The following is a 21,548-nucleotide window of genomic DNA, read 5'->3' as shown; positions in this document are numbered from 1 at the left end:
ACTGTTTAAAAACAAAAACAGAATGACTTCCATGTGCCATCATGAGAATATGTCTTTTGATTTTCAGTTTTCTCTCCACTTGTCCTGGATCAGATTTTTTTGTAATGTCCTTAGATTTGTCTTCTGTACATATGATGTCTGTTTATAAGTTTTCGGTTAAAGTGGGGGAAGGGTGCAAACTTAAAGGTGCTGTATGTAACTCTGGGGAAAGACAGTTGATTGCTGAGTCTCATTCGCAGGTTGTCAAATACACACGCTTAAGGTTGGTTGTCGGACCGAACCAACAATCCAGTATCTGACAACCTGGGAATGAGACTCGACAATCAACTATCTTTCTTCAGAGTTAACATACAACATTCAACTGTAAAACTGTAAGCGTATAATCCATCCATCTACCTATCTTGAATTAAATTGCTAGCATATAGTGCAAAAATAGTCTAATATACAATTGTCAATTGATAGTGAACATTGACTGTCCCCATTTTTTTTTCTTCAACAACTAACACATGGTTGGGTTTAGGCGACAAAAATACGTGGTTTGGTTTACAGAAAAAGAGGGTTTGGCTTTAGTATCTTATGGGAGGCGAATATTTCTATCCTGGGTGAAAGTCCGTGTTTGTTGGACCCATCCACCACCCATCCCGTCAGCCCAACTTCGACTTTCACCGCCTTAACTTTCGTGCTTGTCCCGCTGCATTTCCCCCTGATGCTGCTGGCGAGGTTAAACTATAATGGCAACTGGCCGTGTATCGTGCCGACGTTAAGGGACACCTTTTTTTGTTGGTTTCTGACGCCGCAAATTACTGGAGCGCTGGATTTCGACGACTTCAGAGTGAGGCTGGACTCGATTAGACCCTTTGGCTGGGCCATATGTTTGACAGCCCTGCTCTAAATCTTCTTCGTATATATAGAATTACCAAATTATCACGGAAAGAAGCCTTTAAGCCAAAATGGACGACAAAAAAATCCTCAAAGTGCTCAGAAACCCTCCCCGGAAACTTAATAGACTAACTACATGCTGGTGAAGACCATGTGCTACGACAGAAAGCTCTAGAGTTGCTACTAAATGGTCGCTGTGGTGACATTGGCAAGACCTTCTTTCTAATTATTATGTAAGATTGTAATCTTGAATCAAAGTATGTGAGCTTAATGTGGTTTTTCTTTCATAGCTTGAGTATTTATGTGAACTTCTGTTTCCTTACCATACAATGACAATACAGGAGAACAGGTCTCGTGGTATTTTCCACGCGCTCATACCTGGTGTTAAAGAAGATATATGACACAGGAAGAAGCTCAGTGAGGAGTTTTCTTTAAGACCCGCACACACATGATACTCAATACAGCAGGGCACACATATCTACAGTACATACAGCTGTTGCATTGTGGGATTGGCAGACAGTAGAGGGGCTGGTGTGCCGTTCAGTGTACAGTCAGACCAGTAGGAAGTCGCACGAGCTTCTCCGCAGCAGCAGCAGCAGCAGCAGCAGCGCACATTTTTCCCGGCAGATCTTGAGGTTAACGGACCCTGACAGAAAAATGTCCACCATGTTGGGGACGGTCGCCAAACAGCTGAAGAGCCACCCTGCTGTGAGTACTGAACACTGTGTGTCTTTATAACATGCCAACGACCCGGTGACATTGAAAACGCTCGTGAGGACGCGGTGTGTCTGTCCGCGCGCCCGTTACCCCAAACCTCAGCTTAATTATCAGACGCGTTATATCCAGTGATATGATAATGCGGCTTTTCTTAATTAAGGCGCCGTTTAGGGTGTTTTTCTTAATGTATAGTGTGTGGGAGATTAATATAATGATAAATGTGTATGATGTAGAAATGTAATTCCGCATTTTTAATGATAAAATGGCCGATTTGGTCAATTTAACGCCAATAAATCCGCATTATAATCCATATTTTACATCATTTCTCATCACTATATATCCTGTTATTATCCTCCCTGCTGTAAAGGCTTATTATATGTTTGCTCTCCCGCCCTTTGAGCTTCATGACGGGATTATATTTTCTCTAAAAATGAAGACACCTGCTCTAATGAGGCGCTAACACATTTATACAGGAGCCGCAATTAAAATTAGCTTTCTTAAATGTGGGACATATGTATGTAAGGCAAACATATATATGTATACTGTTTCCCTTTAAGAGACATACCGGTACTGTATGTCACAGCCATAAATGTGGGGCGCTGCAGCACGTACACAAGAACATATGACTCAAGGCCAGAGCAATGCACGCAAAGAGACTGATAATTCAAGGACGACGGGGTTGAACAATCGGCTTTACGGCACCATCTCCATGAATAGACCACTGGGTGGGATTGTGTCAATCTCAGCTTTCTATTAAGTGAAAATGTCTGTTGTTATAAAGGAAGGAACCAGTTATGATGTATACTAGTATGACAAGTGAAATCTTATGTAGGTGGTTACTGACATGCCTGTCAAACAATCACCATATATGACTATTTCATATGTATATACTGTATCTGTAGCTACTCATAAGCTGTACACTGGCATCTCACACTTTTAATTGTGCTGCTGGAGTGGAGTAAAACCCCAACATGAGGTCACCAGATGACTAACAGGTCAGAAATGTGATGCACTAAATTATAGACCTTCCTGTAATCACTGGATCATTTTGCCTTTGAATTTATTCGAATTAAACAGAAGAAGATCTCCCAAAGGACAAAGGATTTTGTGAGCCTAGCTATTACAGCTGCCAAAAGATGCATCACAACTAAATGGAGTCATAAGATCCCCCGGATATTACACAGTGGATTGATGAGGTCAATTTATGTGTTCCCTTAGAGAAAATGCCATGCTATTAGAGGTAGCCCACAGCTGTGTCGTAAGACTTGGGACCCATTGATGAGCTATATGGAATTGTTACTGTCTGATCATTTACCTTTTTAACACCATCTTTAATGGAAGAGGCAATATCTCTCGTCACGGCCCTCGTTCTGTTTTGTGTTATGTTGTGTTTTGTCATGATCTCTGTCATACATGAATGTGAAAAATGAATACACAGATCTCAAGACAAAAAGCACTGGAATCAACAATACTAACTCTTTGCTGTTGGTTATCTTGTCCTTATAACTTGTAACGAACTTGCATTCTTCTTCTTTGCCCACTAGCTCATCCCCCTCTTCATCTTCATCGGTGGCGGGGCAACCATGAGCATGACGTACTTGTGTCGACTGGCTCTGAAAAACCCTGATGTCTCGTAAGTCTCTGCCATTTCTGAGAATGTGACAATACAATAAATGACAATGCAAAGTAAACATAGTTAGCCATAGTTAATGCAGCAGTTATGTTTACATGTATGTGTCTTTATTTATGATTATTATATTTTCTTGTTTTGTCTGTTGTATTCTCATGTTTGGGTGAGAAATATTATTTGTAATAGAGTAGATTTTAAATTCTAGAGAGGAGGTTTTCACCATAAGCCCTTTCAGGTTTCTTACCATGTTTATTCTTATATACTCATGCTAATACACATTTTAAGTAGAATAAAATAATCCAGCTGAGCAAAATGTTGCAAGATATCTGCATCAAGGATCATATGGTCAGACACATCCTCAATACAGGAAGACTGCACATAGACAGAATCAATTTGACACAATGGAGGTTTCCATATAATTCACATGGGGTTGCCAGATCTTGTAAAATGTTTCACTCTTATTCCTCAACCAGAAAGTTATCTTCTCTGTAGGGTATACAGCTATATATTTTTAGGAAGCCTCATTCCAATTTGGAGGGGAGCATTTGATTTCCATTGTAACGAAATACATTGTTTAGCAATAGCCAACAAATGTCTGTAAGCCTTATGGCAGGGCTATTTTTAAGGTTTGATTTGGTAAAGTTACCCAGTAAACAAATCTCCACATCCAATGGAAAGACGACACTATAAATACTGGATAAGGTGTCACATAACCCCTGCTGAAGTCCCTCAAGTTACCCCCCAAGGAATGTTCCCTCGTCTAAGCCACATCGAAAACAAAGGGATGATATATTGGAATTGTATTTGTGCAGTTTGTGTGGCGCTGATGCAGAAAGTTTAACTATATTAATCTATATCTGCACAAATCACCCCATAGTTCCCCATCCAGATTTATTCCCACGTCTTTCTCCCATTGAAATCTGGACCGCTCCAGATCAGGTATTAATAACTGCACATAAGAGCTTCAAACTCTTCAGAGATAGTTGTAATCAGTGGCTGTTCAGCGTGGCACAATTGTTCCACAGGGGTCAAAGAAGGTAAATTCAGCCAGCCTGTGTAGCTGACTAATTAAGTCACACGAAATTTGGTTTCGTCAGCTCTTGGGTTTTTATTAAACCTCAGTGTGTGTGTGTCAACATTTCATATTTTCTTGTCCTCAGTTGGGATCGCAAGAACAACCCCGAGCCCTGGAACAAAATGGAGCCCAACCAGCAGTACAAAGTATGAGCCTTGTACAATTGCATCAGTAATGCATGTTGTTCCACAAGCATCATCTTTTCTGTTATCTTGCCTCAAAGTCCATATCGCCACCCTCTTACTGACTGTGTCCATCATGTGTTTCCAGCTTTTCAAAATCAACATGGACTACTCCAAGCTGAAGAAGGACAGGCCTGATTTCTAAGTCATCGTGTCTTTGCACCTCCGTCACTGATATTGTCGTCAGTGCGAGGAGCCTTTGCACTTTTTCGCCGAACACATAACAATCCCTTGACGCTGAATGAAGGCTGATTTCCAGTGTGAAGGGGGGGAAGGGGATCATTCACTTATCAATGACTGTATGAATAAAACAGGCGACCACCTGTTTAACTTATGAATTTATTTTTGAATGTATTAATTATTAAATATATTTCAATCTCACTTTGATGTGTATTTCTTTTGGACACAGTAACTTTGACACAAGACGAAAGCACGGTAAAAGTAGTTAGATCCGGTGACATGAAAGGTGTCACTGTGAAAGTAAACAGTGCAAGCAACATATTATAGCTAATTAATTCCCAAATCAGGGGGAATCCAGTCATTTCCTGTCACATTTTGAGGTTTTGTAGGCTGGAGAATACACCCACAGTAGAGAGCAGTGCCTGGAAGTCATAATGTCAGTGACACTACATCATGTCCGGAGAGATGAACTCCACAGAGTCTGCTTTCGATGAACCTTGAGGTTTTTGTTACTGGCAACATAAGGAAAGATCTTATTAACCTATTCCAGCCCTATTTGTCACCTTTTGAATAACTGCATTAGAATAATTTTGTTTTCCAAACTGACACGCCAACATAAGACACTGATATACCAACAAGGATCTAAAGCATTTTAAGGAAACAAGTTCACATTTGATATATTAAGACAACCCAGATTAAAAAGTTTAAGTAGTCCACAGCTTATTTTAAATTTCTTTAGTCTTTACCCGTCTTGAATCTTTTCATTGCATTTATCTTGTTCACCCATACCCTCTCTTTTTTCAAATGGTAACCTAATTATTCTCACAATTACACACGTCATTTCTTGATGTCTGGTCTCAACAATTTCCTCTCCATACGAACTAACCTGTTACGTTTATAGGAGCACAGTAGGCTACGTGCAACACTGAGGCTTGAGGTCTTTCTGGCTTTATTACGCACATCCTGCCTGATTCCCAGGCAGATATTGGCCAGGATGGGCGAAATCAGAGCTCATCATTTCCCAGTAGTGTTTGAATTCCCACTAGCTGTTATTCCATTTGTGTCCAGCAGAGTGTGCTGTGTCACAGTGACAAATGAAACTGTTCTGGTGAGAAATAGTTTGTCGGTACAGTTAGTTAACTTTAACAGGGACTGAATTAAAAACAATGTTCTCACACAACTCAACTCAATAACATATTTATTTCTATATTCTTTACAAAACGTTGGACTCCGTGTTCTCCAGAGATTCTTCAGTTGGTGGCGATACCGCTGTGGTTGGTAGGAAACTGCTGTTTAGCTGAAGTAGAAGAAGAAGAAACCCGCCTTCTCGCGAGATTTCAATTAAAAATAACGCGGGACAGTGTGAGGAATGAATCCGTTGAAAGCACAGAGACATTAGTCAACAGAGGGTAAATATGTTGAACTAGATAAAAGTTGTGATAAATGACACTGTCCTCAACTAACCGTTATCACGGTTAACGCTACTGTGTTTCGTTCGCGAAATTTAGCTAAACGTTAGCTTTTAGCTAACCTCAGCTAACCAGCTGACTGTCTCAGCTCGGCTTGGTAAATGGATCCCACGGAGGACTTGTCTGCTCGGGTCCTGCTGACAAATATTCTCAGCACCGAGACACCCAGGACTCCCATCACCCGCGGGTACTTCAACAGCACTTCACTAAGTTGTTCTGTGAAAGAATTAGCTAAGTCAAATTGTTTCAACCGTTAAAAACTAAAACTAGCTAATGTAATGCTAATATTTATCATAGCCCTGGCTGAGGAAGCTTGAAGTTGGTAGCTTGTGCTGCTAAACTCATATTTTACTACACTTAAATTATTTAGGGGCCTATGAAAGTTTAGTCAATATATGTGAACATGAGCTACTGTCTCTCAGCCAGAAACCAGAGCACCAAATCTTAAACTTGTGATGTCATCAAGTATAAACTCTGGAGCTGCTTCATAGACAATGAATGGAGACTGATTTTGTGAACCCACAGAAAGTTTGTTTTCTTTGTTCTCAGCTCTGAAACAAAAAACGTACCCATGTACTCAGAACATTCCTGTGGCTCCCCTCAGTGTCATCTGTAACATCTTTTCCAATTCATTGTCTATGGAGCAGCTCCAGAAGTTATGCTTGATGACATCACAAATTTGACTTTTACTCTAGTTTTTGGATTTGGAAGAGAGCTGTTTATGTTACTAATATTTTTTGATTGTCTTTGACCATAGGAATAACATGTATGAACTTTTACAATGGGTGTAGTTCCCCTGTAATTGTAAAAATGTAAAAAAAAAAAAAGAAAAAAGAAAAAATCTTGCTCTCACATTGTTAGAAGTGAGTCTCAATGACTTTATATTGATCTTATAATTAGTTCAATACCAGATGCAAAGCCATTGAGACCAATTCTAACAATATGCCACAAAGATTCTTGATTTTATGTTGTTAGCAATGAATCTCAGTCTGACTTTAATCTAGTGTTGGACTAATTATGAGCTGTTTTGTCTCAAGTGCCTCCAAAACACAGAGAAGCAGCACGACCAGAAGCAGCAACAGACAGAGCAAGAAAGATGCTGGTGCCCAAACCCCACAGGACATTCTTAGACGCAGCCTGAGACATAAATTACGAGAGGTGAGGAAGGCGAGCAGATGTAATGCTGATAATGGACCTGCTGTCTTAAAGTTGACCTATTTACCTTCTTTCCAGAGTATAACCAGGCAATCCCTGCCTGCTCCTAAAAGGAGGACTGCCTCGGTTGTGCTCAGAAGAATAAACACACCAGCCACAACCTCAGTGCTGTTTGATGATGCAGACACACCGAGGCACATACTTGGGAACATCCTGCGGACAGGTATGTGCATGGGCCTGTCTTTATTTGCACATAATGCTGCGGCTGTTTTTCTTTTACCCATATCATTTGTCGTGTGATTCAGAGCCTGCAAAGTCTCCTGTGGTTCATGAGATAGCTGCGTCAGAGGAGCCCGAGCCATCATCAGACGACTCCAACACTACGAGGAAGCGTCCTAGGTGAGTTGTGCGTGTAACAGTATTTTAAATAACTGCTCTGATGTCAGGTGTGAGGAATTAGCTTTTTATGCCATTGCTGGGCCATAGCAACATCCTCCCTGCCTTGGAGTCTCTTCAGCAATATTAACTGTTTGTTTGTGTGTTTAATTATGTTGTGTTGTATGTTGTGTTGCTTGACTTTCAGTATTGAGCTGTCAGGGTTGGACTTGCCTGATCTAACTATTGGCAATGTAGTGAGTACCGCAAAGGGACTGAGCAGGAAGAGACCACGTCGGAGCCTTAATGTGACAGCTTTTGAAAAACGTCTTAAAGATGGAGAAGGTGAGGTTAAAGCCGCTGCTGATAGGCTTCAGTGTTTCGATGGGATTTTATAAGATTGTTTATTGTAAGTTGAAACATGTACATTAGGTTGGAGTGTTCTCAGTGTACTCCTGCTACAAGTGAATGTACACACATATAAGCTGGATCAGTGAATGCTTGTGCTTACAGATGCTGAGGAGGAAAATGAAGAATCAACAGATGACCATTCGTCTCTGTCTTTGTCAAGGTAAAAAAAAAAGTGTTCTGTAGTTGTTGTTTTGTTTTTTTTGTTTTTTTTACATGTAAATAGTTTGCTTGCTGTTTACAATGTTAATGAGCTAATTGATAGCTATGTTGTCTGTTCAATCTGTTTTGCAGTTCCACTTCTCTGAGTCTAAAAACACCCTTTGTGGACGTTCGGACTGAGAAGAAGGGCTTGCAGAGAAGAGTTTCTAACCGTCGAAAAATCACAGTAGAAGAATTTGGCGCTGCTGTGAATAAACGGGAGATGGGAGGTGATTATAATGATCAAAACAATGTCCTTTTTTCCATGTATGATCATGTGTTTAACAAGTAAGTGAGAGCGCTGATTAGTGTTTGGTATTGTTTAAAACCTTACGATACTAGTAACCTTATAGTGAGTACGTCATTTGATACCTCTTTTCCTTCTTCATTTGATACCCATCATGTGAAGGGAAGCATTCAACAGATGCCAAGATGTACAGTAAAGCTGTACTTGTACTGTTTTGGTGGCATCTTGGCATGTTGAACTGCCAGTTCTGTCAAATACACCACATTTGACCTCACCACAACACGGACGTGGTTGCAGCTGCTGCCATAGTATAGTCACATTCATTTGAAGAATGCTTGCCGTGATTGGCTGCTAGCAAAACCATACAAAAAGTCATTTTTTTCTCGACCTGGGTACAAAAAGGATTGAATGCAGGTATCGTTTGACTGGAGAAGTTTCAATACTACTTGGTTACCCAGCCTAGCACTGGTTATTCATTTAAGTTGTTTGTTTTTAATTAACCTTTTAGACTGTAAAGTGTCAAAAAGAAAGAAAAATGTCCCTTAGTACTACCCAGACTTTTTTTTAAACTTATTGCTGAGACTGGTCAGCAGCTGTAATGTTCGTGTTTCTACTTAAGAATATGTAAGAAAAGCTATCTGACACTTAAAGTTGCCTCCCTCTGGTGTATTCTGACTTCTTATGGAGCATCTTTAAATGTAAATTTTAAACTCCAGCTCAGCTACATGAGCAAACAGGTGAAAGGAAGCAGATATATAACTTTTTGGAAGGCAGGAGCAAATAGTGTAGTATGTATGAAAATAATAGTGAGTTATCTGTGACTGCTGTCCTCGGTGTTGTTGCTGATGCTTTTGTTGTCTCTCCCTTCCTGTCATTTAGGAGTGAGCAGTTTTATGCAGGTGGAGCGTGGCCTCAGTGAGACCGCCCACTCTGAGGGCTTCACTTTGGGCCTGAGCAAACTCAGTGAACCTGACATCACGACCGATATCCTCCACTGCAACACGGCTCTCTATGCCCAGCCTGATGCCATGACCTCCAGCTTTTCCATTGTCGCAACTCAGGACAAACTGACGGTGATGGCGTCTCAGCTTCAGAGGCAGATGGAGCAGGAGGAGCACATGGAGGTGGAGCAGAGCGAGCCGGGGAAAGAGAAGTCGATGTATGCATTTCCAACCGAAGAGGGGGCTGAACCTCAGAGTGAAGAACGTTTTACGGATACGGATGCAGCAGAATCTCAAAAGGAGGGAGAGAAAAGTACAGCTGAGCACCGTGCGAATGAAAGGGATGTTAGAGGTGAGTCTGAGGAAGAGGAGGATGGGGTAGAAGCTCAAACAGAGGAGGAAGATGCAGCTCATGCTCACACTGAAGATGACGCTACAGCCAGGTCTCAGTCTGATGAAGCTGAGGCTGCAGCAGAGCCTCAAACAGAAGAAGAGGAAGATACAGCTGACTCTCAAACTGAAGGAGAGCAAGGTGGAGTTGACTCCCAGCCTGAAGAGGATGTTGCCGCCATGTCTCAGTCTGAGGAAGAGGAGGTTGCAGCAGACTCCCAAACTGAAGAGGAAGAAGATGCAGTTGACTCCCAAACTGAAGAAGAGGAAGGAGGTGCAGTTGACTCCCAAACTGAAGAAGAGGAAGGAGGAGCAGTTGACTCCCAAACTGAAGAAGAGGAAGAAGGTGCAGTTGACTCTCAGACTGAAGAAGAGGAAGAAGGTGCTGCCGATCATCAGTCTGAGCAGGACATTGCAGAAAATCAAAGTGATCAAGAGGATCCTGCAGCTACATCTCAATCTGAGGAAGAGGGTGATTTGGCTGATTCTCAACCTGAGGATGAGCATGATGGGGAACTGGAGGAGGAAGATGGTGAGCAGCCACCAGAACAGCTGGAACACATCAGTCGAAGGGCTCAACGCTCTGAGGGTGGACTCATTGTGCCCGTCACAGAGGCAGAGGGAGATTTGGCAGATGCCACAGAGACAGGTAAGGACAAAACATATCATATCTCTCACTGTAACTCACAAGAATTGTTATTATTTATAAATCTGTTAATAAGAGAAAAGCAGCAGAGCCTCAAATTTTAAAGTAAAATGTTTGGCATTGTGGTTTGAATTATTAAATTAAATTATCTGGATTGACTCTTTGATTAATTCATTAATCATTTAACTACCAGTATGGATAACACTGTTTTATCCATTAGTCGTTAACTATTAAATGCCAGCTCGTTTGATAATCGATTAATGGGTTTGAGTGATTAAAAAAAAAAAAAGGAGTCAAAATTGTCTGATTCCAACTTCTTTAATATGAATATTTTCTGGTTTCTTTTCTCCTCCATGACAGTAAACTGAATATCTTTGAGCTGTGGACAAAACAAGACATTTGAGGATGTTATCTTGAGCTGTGGGAAACACTGATCAATATTTTTCACTGTTATGTGACATTTTATAGACCAAACAACAAGTAGAATATTGGAGACAGTAATTGATAGATTAATCGACAATGAAAATAATCATTAGTTGCAGCCCTAACACTGAATATACGTCATTTATTGTGCTTGTTGTGTGTTGAAGTGAAACAAAGACATAAACTAAGAGCTGGGCTGTATGGAGGGAAAATATTTCTAGTTGTTCTTGCATTTCTGATCTTCATCACATTTGTTGAGGTTTAGAATATGCCTGGTTGATAATAAATATGTTGGACTACTTGAAAATAACAAGTTCAATCAATTCAATTTAATTTTATTCACAGAAAACAGAGAGAAAAAACACAATTAACTTGAGAATAGGAGCCCAGACATGAAGCAAATTGTATTTTAAGGTGTATTTATGAACATGTCTAGATTAAAGAAAAAGTGCATGTACTATACAGTAACATCTATAATCTACAGAACGCCTAAGACTAACCAAATGCTAACTACTAAATGGTTAATGCTAATATAGAAATATTTCTCTATTTCCCAGCTTTAAAAAAACTGAGATGTCAAGATATTCTTAAGTTCTAATTTGTAAGTGTTGATGTTCACATTCAGGATGGTCCGATGGCAAGTCCAAAGCACACAGCAGCCTGGGAATGGGAGGCCATGAGGGCGATCAGCTTCATATTGAGGTCCCTGACTTGTCCGAGTCCTCAACCCCGAGACAGACCGACGCTTCCTACACAGAGGCCGAGTCCGACGCTGATAAAGAGGACTCCTTTAAACTTCCAGAGGTGACACCAGATATTGAAGACAGTGGGCACCTGAGTGACGATTCACCTGAAGAAGCTGCTGCTCAGGGTCCTGCTGAACAGGAGGAGGAAGAGTGGGAGGACGAAGATGATGAGAATGGTGGTCAGTGTCTTTTTGTGTGTGTAATGTTTTTAAATGTGGCAATAGCCCCTTTTGCACAGGACTAGTATTACCAGGGGACCTCATGTGATTTAGAAATTCCCTCCTTCCCAGTTCTGTGTTTCGTGTGTGCGGGGGGGGGGAAATATATATATATCACAACCTCTGTATTTGGGGAAACATGCAGTGGACAAATCAATAACATGGCAGATTTAAACAGGATTAAGATCATGGATGACCTCTGCAATTATTACAAGTCACATGGGCTCCCCAGGCAATACTGGTCCTGTGTGAATAGAGCTTAAAAGTAAAATGTGCTGTTTTCTAAAATCTTCAGAGCTCCCCAGCAAGACTCCAGCATTTGTCAAACAGAAGAGGAACTTTCTCCAGGCTGATCCTCAGGCCTCACCCTCTGTGTTAAAGAATATTCAAGCCAGGTAAGTTGCACTCTGTGCTACACTCAAACATCTTGTCCTTTTTAACAGAGACACTGGCATGTGTTTTACACTATGATAATACATATTAAGATGGACCCAAGCTCATAAAACATGTCAGATGTAAAGTTTAACAAATTTAAATGTCATTAACTTCTGTTACTGATACGTTCTTTTGATATCTGTTCTACCCGCAGCAGCGCAGGTGACACTTCCCCTGCACCTAAGCCAAAGCAGGTGAGACAGAGGAGGAGAAGGCCGGCTAAAAAGGAGGCAGGCCTTCCAAAGAGCTACCTAATGGCCATGTTCAAGCACTTTGCCAAAACGAAGGTCTCAGCAGATGTGTACCCTGTCCTACAAGAAATGTAAGGAGCTATATCTGTATATCTGTTTTGTGTCTATACTGTGTACACATGCTTCATTGTAAGTCACTGTTTTTAACAGAATGGATAAATACTTCGGCCGGCTGGCTGAGGACTTGGAGACGTATGCTGTTCATGCAAAAAGAAAAACAATAGAGGCTGAAGATGCTGAGCTGCTGTTGAAAAGGTAGGTGAGCTGTGTGCTTCATTCAGTGTGCAGACAGTCATTAATGACTTTTTGTTTTTGATGTGACAACAAACTGCAAAGATAAAACAGAGTCAGAGTGCTTTACAAATGAAGTGTGTGTTACAATGATAAAATTACTGTTAATTTAAATGGAGTCTGGTGGCTCTGGTGATAGCTAGTTTGGTGCTGTTTCTAGTTTGAGATACAGATACAGTGGTGGAAAAAAGTTTTCAGACACCCCATGCATTTGTGAAATATTGCATTAAGAATCACTCTTAGGTCTTCAAGTGCAATTTCTTTTAGTACAGTCACAGCCAAAATACTAAATAAATCCTAAAAAAGCCATTAAAAACGTAGAATTGATTGGTTCCATAAAAATACATAAGAAATTTTGAGTATTGGGTCATTTTGGTACCAGTGATGAAGGTCGTTCTTTTTATGAAAAGACACAATTTTTGTTGCCAAGCTTCGTGTCTACATAAAGCCAGCACATTTGAAAGTTCTTCAGACACAAAAATGGCTAAAACAAGGAACCTAACGCAGGAAACACGACTGAAGATAAAGATTCTCAGCCAGGAAGGGTACAGCTGCCGCCAGATAGCCAGGAAGTGCAGATGCAGTCCTTCAGCAGTTGGATACACTCTGCAGAAATACAGACGAACCAACAGCTTGGAAGACAAACCAAGATCTGGGCGTCCAAGGGTTTCTTCAGCAAGAAATGACCGCATCCTGATCCGCATGTGCAGGCAAAACCGCCGAATGACATCACAGGAGCTTCAGCAGCAGTGGTCAAACCAAACTGGTGTCCAGTGTTCCACCCGCACTGTACGTGGCCGACTTTTAGATCATGGCTTAAGGTCCTACAAGGCTATCAAGAAGCCCCTGATCAATGAGAGACAGAGGTTAGCCCGGCGTCGTTGGGCCCAGGCACACAAGAACTGGACAGCCAGGAATTGGAAGAAGATTTTGTGGTCAGATGAGTCCAGTTTCCAGCTTTATCTTCCTCCTACTAATGTGAGGGTACGCAGAAGGCCAGGCGAAGCATTATCTCCAGCATGTACAGTACCTACTGTCAAGCATGGTGGAGGCAGTATCATGGTTTGGGGATGCATGAGTGCTGCTGGTGTTGGTCATCTCACTGTCTGTGATGGCACATTGAACTCTACCAAGTATTGTACCATTCTCGAAACCCACATGCTCCCTTCTGCGCGTGCACTGTTCCGTCGAGGTAAAAACTGGATGTTTCAACAAGATAATGCCCCTTGCCACACATCCAAGGCCAGTAGAACTTGGCTGCAGGAGCACAGTATCCAGGTCTTAGAGTGGCCAGCTCAATCCCCGGACATGAGCCCCATTGAAAATCTGTGGTGGATTATCAAAAGGTCTGTTTCAAAGCATAAACCAAAGAATTTAGAAGAATTAAAAGCAGTAATTCAAGAAGAATGGGACAAGATTACCCCTCAACAGTGTGAAAGGCTCGTGGGGAACATGCCAGCCAGGATTAGAGCTCTACTACGTGCCAATGGCAGGACTACTAAATATTAATTTGATGATGTGATGGTTTATTTATTTTTTGTTCAGTTTTGAACACATTCTCTGTTATTTGTTGACTTTGATACCGACAATGTTGAGAACTGACATATTGAAACTGTCAAGAATTTAGTTTTGTTAGTTTTTCTTGTAAACAATAAACAAAAAAATATAATTTGTATTTGTTTGTATCTGTCTAATGCAGCCACACCTTTTGAAACACAAAAAAGATTTTTCCACAAATATTTCATGATAATATTTGAGATTGTGTAAAATTTTAAGGGTGTCCGAAAACTTTTTTCCACCACTGTACATTTGCTGAAATTGTCACTATATTCTGAAAGAAGTGCATAAGACAGACTGTGGGGAAAAAAAATTATATCCGTCCTCCCCATGTGCTGCCTCTAATCGCATTCACTAGAATCAGACCGCTGTGCACACAAAACAACCAATCAGAGCCGAGAAGTCTCTAACGCAGCTATCACTGATCAATCCCAGCTGGCGAACTTTGGTCAAACTGTCAAACTAGACATCAGTTATGAATCAAGATTCTGTTCCTGCATGGTCTATTTCTCGTCTCAAATGTTATCAGAAACATATTTTAGTGCACTGTTTAGCTGTAAAATGAGAAAGTTGGTACGGCTGGTGGGCGGTGCTTGGTACTCCCCTTTAACTGTATCCAACATGGCAGCCAGGTCACAGACTTTCTTATTGTACAGCTAAACAGTACACTAACATATGTCACTGAAAACATTTGAGGCGAGAAATATACACTGCAGTAACAGAATCTCGATTCAATCAGCACTGCCTAGTTTGACAGTTTGACAAAGTTCAGCAGCAGTGACTGACATGATTGACAGCTGCCTCAGAGACTCCTTGGCTCTGCTTGGTTTTCATTCACATGCAGTAAGGCCATTAGAAGTGCTACGAGGCAATAGAGTAGGCAGGGGTATATGATTCTTTTCACAGACTATCTGTCTCATTTGGTGCTGTGTGAATATAGAAAGTTTCAGATATGAAATAAATGTTTTTTTATTAAAGTTACCAACTACAGCTTTAAACAAAAATGCCCTTACCCTTTAACAAAAAGTTCTATCTCTGTACGGATCCTTTCCATAATGATGTCAGACACTTACAACAACAATCTGAGCCATGGGAAAATAGGGTCTAGGTTGAAAAATACCACAGTTACCCTATAACTGTGTGACTTCTGCATGTAACATTTTAAAATAAAATGCCATAACATTGCCATTTCGGTGTAAAACACTTTCAGTCACACATTCTTTTCTTCATATTGGACTCTCAGTTCCAACTTGTCCTTTAATTAATCAATACTGCAATCCTCCAACTTTCATTAAGGGATTTATTTGGCCACTTGGGGGCAGTTCAAGAAGCTATAAACAACAGTGACATATTACCACCTTATGGAGTCTTTGAGGCAAATGTGTACACACCATTATCTGACCCATTGTTACAGAATATTTATGAGAGCAGCTTTAACAAAATAAAATGCCATGTAAAAACCTTTAAAACCACAAGTGCAGCAATCACATATGGTCCCAGTTATATGCTTGTTAAATTCTTAACACAAACCTGAGACATCAAACAAATAAACTCACAGGAATTATAGTGACATCTGTAATGCTGACAAACATGAAATGCTGTAGCAGAGCAGGTAAAAACACTGTCACACTAGGATCATACTGACCTTTAACCTTTAGATTTCTTACATATAGCTCCATGTTAAGTCTGAGGCAATGAACAGGTGTCTGTGACATGAGCTTTCAGCATCAGTGACACTAATTCTGAAATATCGCTCTAATATGTATCATCTATAAGAGCAGCAGTGTACATAAACAATGTCTGGCACTTTTCACTTGTTTTCTTACATCTGACCTCACTGCTGTGTTTCTGCTCTCTGCAGGCAGGGCTACGTGAACGACAGGGTACCAGTGGAAGTGCTCATTGAAAAATATCTTCGCATGGACCAGCGCAAACTCCTCATCCCCATAGCAACCCGCGGGAATGTTGTCATCCCTAAAAAGAGATGAATGTTTTATTTACAGCTTAATTTTGTCGCTACACATTTTACCTACACTGCATTTGATTTGGATGAGTGATGTCAGAATATAAATGTTTCTGTAAATGTGTAAATAGTTGTTATTATTATCTTTATTACTGTACTGTGTGGGGTCGTGTGTGAGTATATATCTGTAAATAATAAAGCACTGGTTAGTTGACAACAGTGCTTTATTATCAGTTCAATGGTGTTCATTATGTCTTAAGTTAATGATAATGACTTTAGTTGTTCTCTTATATCAGACCTGTCAGGATGTTACATACCTTGACATGCTTTGGCGGAAACTTCTGCCTTCCTCAGAAGTGTCACTTGGTGGTGGTTGTGATGCGTCTTTAGCTGATCTGATCCCTAATATCAGCTGATTGACAGATCAGCTGATAAAGACGCATCACAACCACCACCAAGTGACACTTCTGAGGAAGGCAGAAGTTTCCGCCAAAGCATGTCAAAGTATGTAACATCCTGACATGTCTGAGATAAAAGTCATTAGTGCTTTATTATCATTTAAGATTACATAAGTATGCGTGTACGTCAACTTTCTTCATTTATCCTGTTGTGCATGAAGTTTTTTTTCTGACAGTGTGCAGGTGTCTAAAATAAACAGATGTTGAAATAAAGTTCTCTGTTTCATATTTCATTGATAAATTGACTGTTGTTATCTGTAGTATTCCTCCTGCTGGGTGGTTTTGTCGATGTGAAGAAATAAGTTGAAGCTTATATCTGTATGAAAACTGATGATAATGCGGAAGGATGTAATTTGGGTGTTTTTTCCTTGCATATATATTAGACCATGCTTTACTTGACAGTGGTGGAAGCATTTAAATTGAACATTTACAGACTGCTCAGATAGATTTTGGACATAAAGCTGCTGTAATCTCGTTTTTTATTATGATACTGGCATTTATAAGGGAGAGTCCATGCACATCACACTGTCCAGTACCTTGCCCGTGTCCACTAGATGGGGCAAATTCATAACAACTCACCCTTACCACAATCAGCCCAACTGGTGCAAACAAATCATTTTAATGAAATAAGCAAAGCCCTGTTATTATAGCTGGATTAATGGAGAACCTCGCCCGCTCCACATTAGAGGTTAAAGATGTATTAAAGACATCTTCGGGGTGAACCGATGAATCCAGAGATTAATTCCATCTACATTTTAATTAAATCAAACCTTTAGCGGTTGATACTCATTAATCTTGGTGCGCTGTGTTAATAATCTTGGCACAATGCAATAGCTCATCCAGTGTGCTGATTAAATTAAGATACATTTGTTTTCACAGGTGGAAATATTAAACACTGGCCCCAGCACCCATGTGAGTGAACTATAGACACTACTAGTTACTAGTAACTCATTTTCACCTTTTACAAACAGGTAAGCATGAGAATATATATAAATAAATATTATGTATATTAGAAATATCTAATTTCTGTTTTTTTTTTTAATGGGCTGTTTAAATCACCCCGAGCCAGCAGGGGGCGCTCTGCGTGAGACTACTCATGTCTGCCAGCTCCACAGACAGCTAGCCTGCTAGCAAACAACAACAGAAGATCCCGGACAACTAGCGTCATAATTAACCTAACACCAAGGTAAGCCCGTCGATAAATAAAACAGAGCGCAGCGATATACGAGCTAAAGACTTCAAAACACACGGTGAAGGCTGTTATGTCGCATTTTTAGCCGCAGATTTGCGGCAATTTCCCCGACCTTTTTGTTTGGCTTAGGGTTAGCTGCTAGCTAGCTAGCTCAGTTAGCTAGCGTGCTATCGTCAGACTGTCAGGATTATGTACAGTATTTATTTGTTTGCAACGGTGTCACAACTTGTCGTCACTGTGTGGGGTTTATTTTTCAGTGTGAACACACTGGTGTTAACGTGGAGTTAAAGTAAAACGCCAATTCAAAGTAAGATACCTTTGCCGATAATCTGTATTGTTAGCAGGTTAACTACCTGCTCCTGTCACCGCCTACATTAACAGCACAGTGCCAGTGTCAGTTCCCAACACTGTCTGCTACTATTAGTAGTTTAACTAAACAGCGGCACATTTAATACGGCTGCATTTTAATATACGTAATAATTAGTGTATTATTATTACTAATATTACAAAGTATACCATATGGGTTCAATTAGAGCTATTTAATGCACTGTAGTGGATGATTTCATGTTGTATATTTAGCCTTACAAGTGCTCATGCTGTTATAGTTTGTGTTCTCAAGTTGTCCACAAACCAGTTGGTTGACCAGCTGTCATGCTAATTGTCTGAGAAGAAAGTGATAAGATAAATGAGGTGTGACCCTGAAGGAGTGAGCAGTGTTGGTGCATCAGTACATGGACAGTGGTGAATGAGTCAGGTTCACTGGAAGCAGACCAAACACCACAGCAGTGATATCACCACTAATGTCATTGCTTCTCATTGCGAGGAAGTTTTCTGTATCTCTCATGGTGGTGGTGGACACAGTAATATAAACATTAGTCATTTATGAAGACTATGGTGTTGTAAGTGATAACATAATGATTTGAAATGCTTCATTGTCTGGCTTTCTTGCAGCATTTGCAGTCTCTTCTTGTCTTTTTGCTTTTTTTTTTTTTGCCTAATATTGAAAGTCAAAGTGCTGCCGCACAGCACATTTAAAATGGGCCACAATTCAATTCAGGTTTTTCCTGAGTCCATGTCTTTGCCTTGCAGATATACTGAGCAGACATAACTGGGTTTAGCTGAGCTCACCTTTAGTGTGATGACCCAAAGTAAAATCCACTGCGTCCGCGCATTTTGTCCACAGTGTAAAATATAAATGTGATTATGGAAAAAGATGAACTGCGGCTAAAGTCTCAAATCAGTTTTCATCTCAACAATGCATGTGATCAGATTTTTGTATCAAGAAAGTGAGTCACAACCTTTTATTTTAAAATATTCCTTTACTGGAAGCTGATGTCAGATTTCTCTACCCCAAGTGCTCGTACAACTTAAAATGCTCAGTACGTGTTTTCCAAGAATCATAACACTGTTCTCATGATGGCATTAAGAGGGATCTGATAATTGCAGGCATAAACAATTTAGTGGGTGAGTTATCTGCTGTAGGGCAAATATTTATATTTTGATTTTGAGTCACAGTTTTACTTTAGGCCTGCATAAGAAATGCAATATGACTTTTTTAATAGAGGTATTGAATTGTTATCGTTTTGTTGATTTCTGGTGGTTTTCATGTGATATGTGATATGAAGCTTTTTGTGATGTGGACATTGATACTATACATTACTTTTCTTAGATTACAAACAGGGCCTGAAGCAAAGATTTTCTTCCGTCATGCTGTCTCACTGGGGAAAAATGGGTGCAATATGTTAAACTTGTGAGACCTGACTTTGTAAAGATGATCACTTGAAGGAACATCCTTAACTTTTTATGTATTAAGTTTTCTCGTTTTCTCTATTGTGTTCTCTTATTTGTCCGGATATTAGATTGTAATGTCCAATTTGTGACGCCAAACTGCTACAAGCATTTTATTTACTCTTTTTAAATTTAATTTTAGTCTTGATCTCTGCCTCTCTGGTTGTACATAGTTTTGTTATATCCCCTTTTTCATCGCCACCCTTTGGAAATGGACAGAAATAGAACATGAGTCAATACAAAGGAATAAGAGGGTGAGAGGCTTCATTTGTGATACATGGTGGCCCACACGTCAACAGTGTCCGTCATACTCTGAGTACATGAATTTTATTTGAAACATCATACAGTCCGTTGCAGCTTGTCCAGTATTTTAAGCCATCAAATTGTTGGGTGCCTTTTGAGATAGGGCTGGGAAATATATTGATATTTTATTGATACTGTGATATGAGACTAGTTTTAAGGCTGCCTATTTTAAAGGCTGCATTCAAGTAAAGGGATGTAATTTTCTGAACAGACTGTTCAGGGTTCTTTTTCTTCTTCTTTTGCTTGCAGCGTCGGAACAGAAATCTACAAATTGTTTAATTTATTGGTGCTTATAAATTAACAAAGACTACAGTTAGTTGTCAGGTTTAATCTTTATTTAAGTAAATGAAAAAGAACAAGTACAAAGTGTGCGATGCAAGAAGCACCTCTTGTTATGGCACTTGGTCGACTTGCCTTTGAAAAATTATCACAATTTATCCACCTTGCTCTCAAACTTGAAGCACACTATGCAGTACATAGTTGAGTTATGTTCACATCCTCAAACATGACCCAACTAAACTCCTGTTTCGGGAATAATTGAAAGGCTAACCTGTGCTTCAGCTCATTAACCTTCCTTTACCCACCGCCGTTTTCTCAAAAGCGCTCAGTGAGTACTGTGATGTGTTTTTTTTTTTTTTTTATGACATTTTTATCGAAAGATAACTGCAAATTATACAGACTTACAATTGAAACACTCCCTTTCCATCATTTTTTTCTTTTCTTAACAAACATCCCTCCCCATCTCCCACCCATACCCTGCTGCCCCTACCTTGAAAGTTCATGGAGATACAGGTTGAACACACAGTAACATTGATTCCATATAAAAAAATAAAGTACAGTAGAAAAATGGGGATAAGTAAATAAAAGAAAGGAAGGGAAAAAAGAGGAGAAGATCTTTTGGATAACAGTGCGTAAGAGTGAATGGCAATAATGTACAATTACATAACATTTCTCTTCTGTTCAGGAGCGTTCGAAGGCTGTTAAAATAAACTATCAAGCATTGCCATTTCTTATAGAAACAGTCTTCAGAGCGCCTAAGGACGCATTCACACTGGCGCTATTTGATCCGCTTTAAACAAACGCTTCCACGGACAGTTCGGATCGTTTGGAGTGATGTGAATGCTCATTGGAACTCTGGTGCAGACCAAAGGAGCGGACCCTGGTCCGCTTGAAAACTGGGGGTCTCGGTTCACTTGCAAGTAAACCCTGGTGTAGTTTGCTGACAGTGGGAAATGCAAATGGACTATCCAGCGAACCAAAGAGAGGAAGTGACATAGAGCGCAATGTGTTTTGGGTAGAAGCCAACAGCGCAAACCGGGAGAAGCAGAGGTAAAAAAAAAAAAAAAAAAGCTCATACTGGGCAGCTTCTTGTGAAAAAACAATTAGGTTTGAACACCTGATCGGTCATCGATTGGTCCGGCCAATCGA

General features: G+C 40.2%; 3 protein-coding genes across 3 annotated transcripts in view; all 3 read left to right on the top strand.

Moving 5' to 3' along the window:
- Positions 1-1,366: 1,366 nt before the first annotated feature.
- On the top strand, positions 1,367-4,864 carry ndufa4b (NDUFA4 mitochondrial complex associated b). Its single transcript, XM_050060046.1, has 4 exons — positions 1,367-1,587; positions 3,141-3,229; positions 4,387-4,447; positions 4,572-4,864. The coding sequence occupies exons 1-4, from the start codon at positions 1,537-1,539 to the stop codon at positions 4,626-4,628; spliced, it is 258 nt and encodes an 85-aa protein (XP_049916003.1). The 5' UTR covers positions 1,367-1,536; the 3' UTR covers positions 4,629-4,864.
- A 1,156-nt stretch (positions 4,865-6,020) lies between these two features.
- On the top strand, positions 6,021-17,034 carry cenpt (centromere protein T). Its single transcript, XM_050060474.1, has 13 exons — positions 6,021-6,319; positions 7,170-7,290; positions 7,366-7,510; positions 7,593-7,686; positions 7,871-8,007; positions 8,176-8,233; positions 8,365-8,501; positions 9,398-10,498; positions 11,544-11,843; positions 12,178-12,277; positions 12,472-12,639; positions 12,719-12,823; positions 16,278-17,034. Exons 1-13 carry the CDS (start codon positions 6,234-6,236, stop codon positions 16,402-16,404), a joined length of 2,679 nt encoding a protein of 892 aa, XP_049916431.1. The 5' UTR covers positions 6,021-6,233; the 3' UTR covers positions 16,405-17,034.
- An 895-nt stretch (positions 17,035-17,929) lies between these two features.
- LOC126400035 (speckle-type POZ protein) overlaps positions 17,930-21,548 on the top strand; it is a 24,522-nt gene continuing 20,903 nt past the window's right edge. Inside the window, exon 1 of the mRNA XM_050060447.1 lies at positions 17,930-18,023. The gene's annotated coding sequence lies outside the window, so the exon portion shown is untranslated. The remainder of the gene's footprint in view (positions 18,024-21,548) is intronic.

This window comes from Epinephelus moara, chromosome 13 (assembly GCF_006386435.1).
Source record: "Epinephelus moara isolate mb chromosome 13, YSFRI_EMoa_1.0, whole genome shotgun sequence".
In the NCBI taxonomy this organism is placed as follows: domain Eukaryota; kingdom Metazoa; phylum Chordata; class Actinopteri; order Perciformes; family Serranidae; genus Epinephelus; species Epinephelus moara.
Note: the sequence above shows the minus strand (reverse complement) of the source record. Positions and strands in the feature narration are given on the sequence as shown.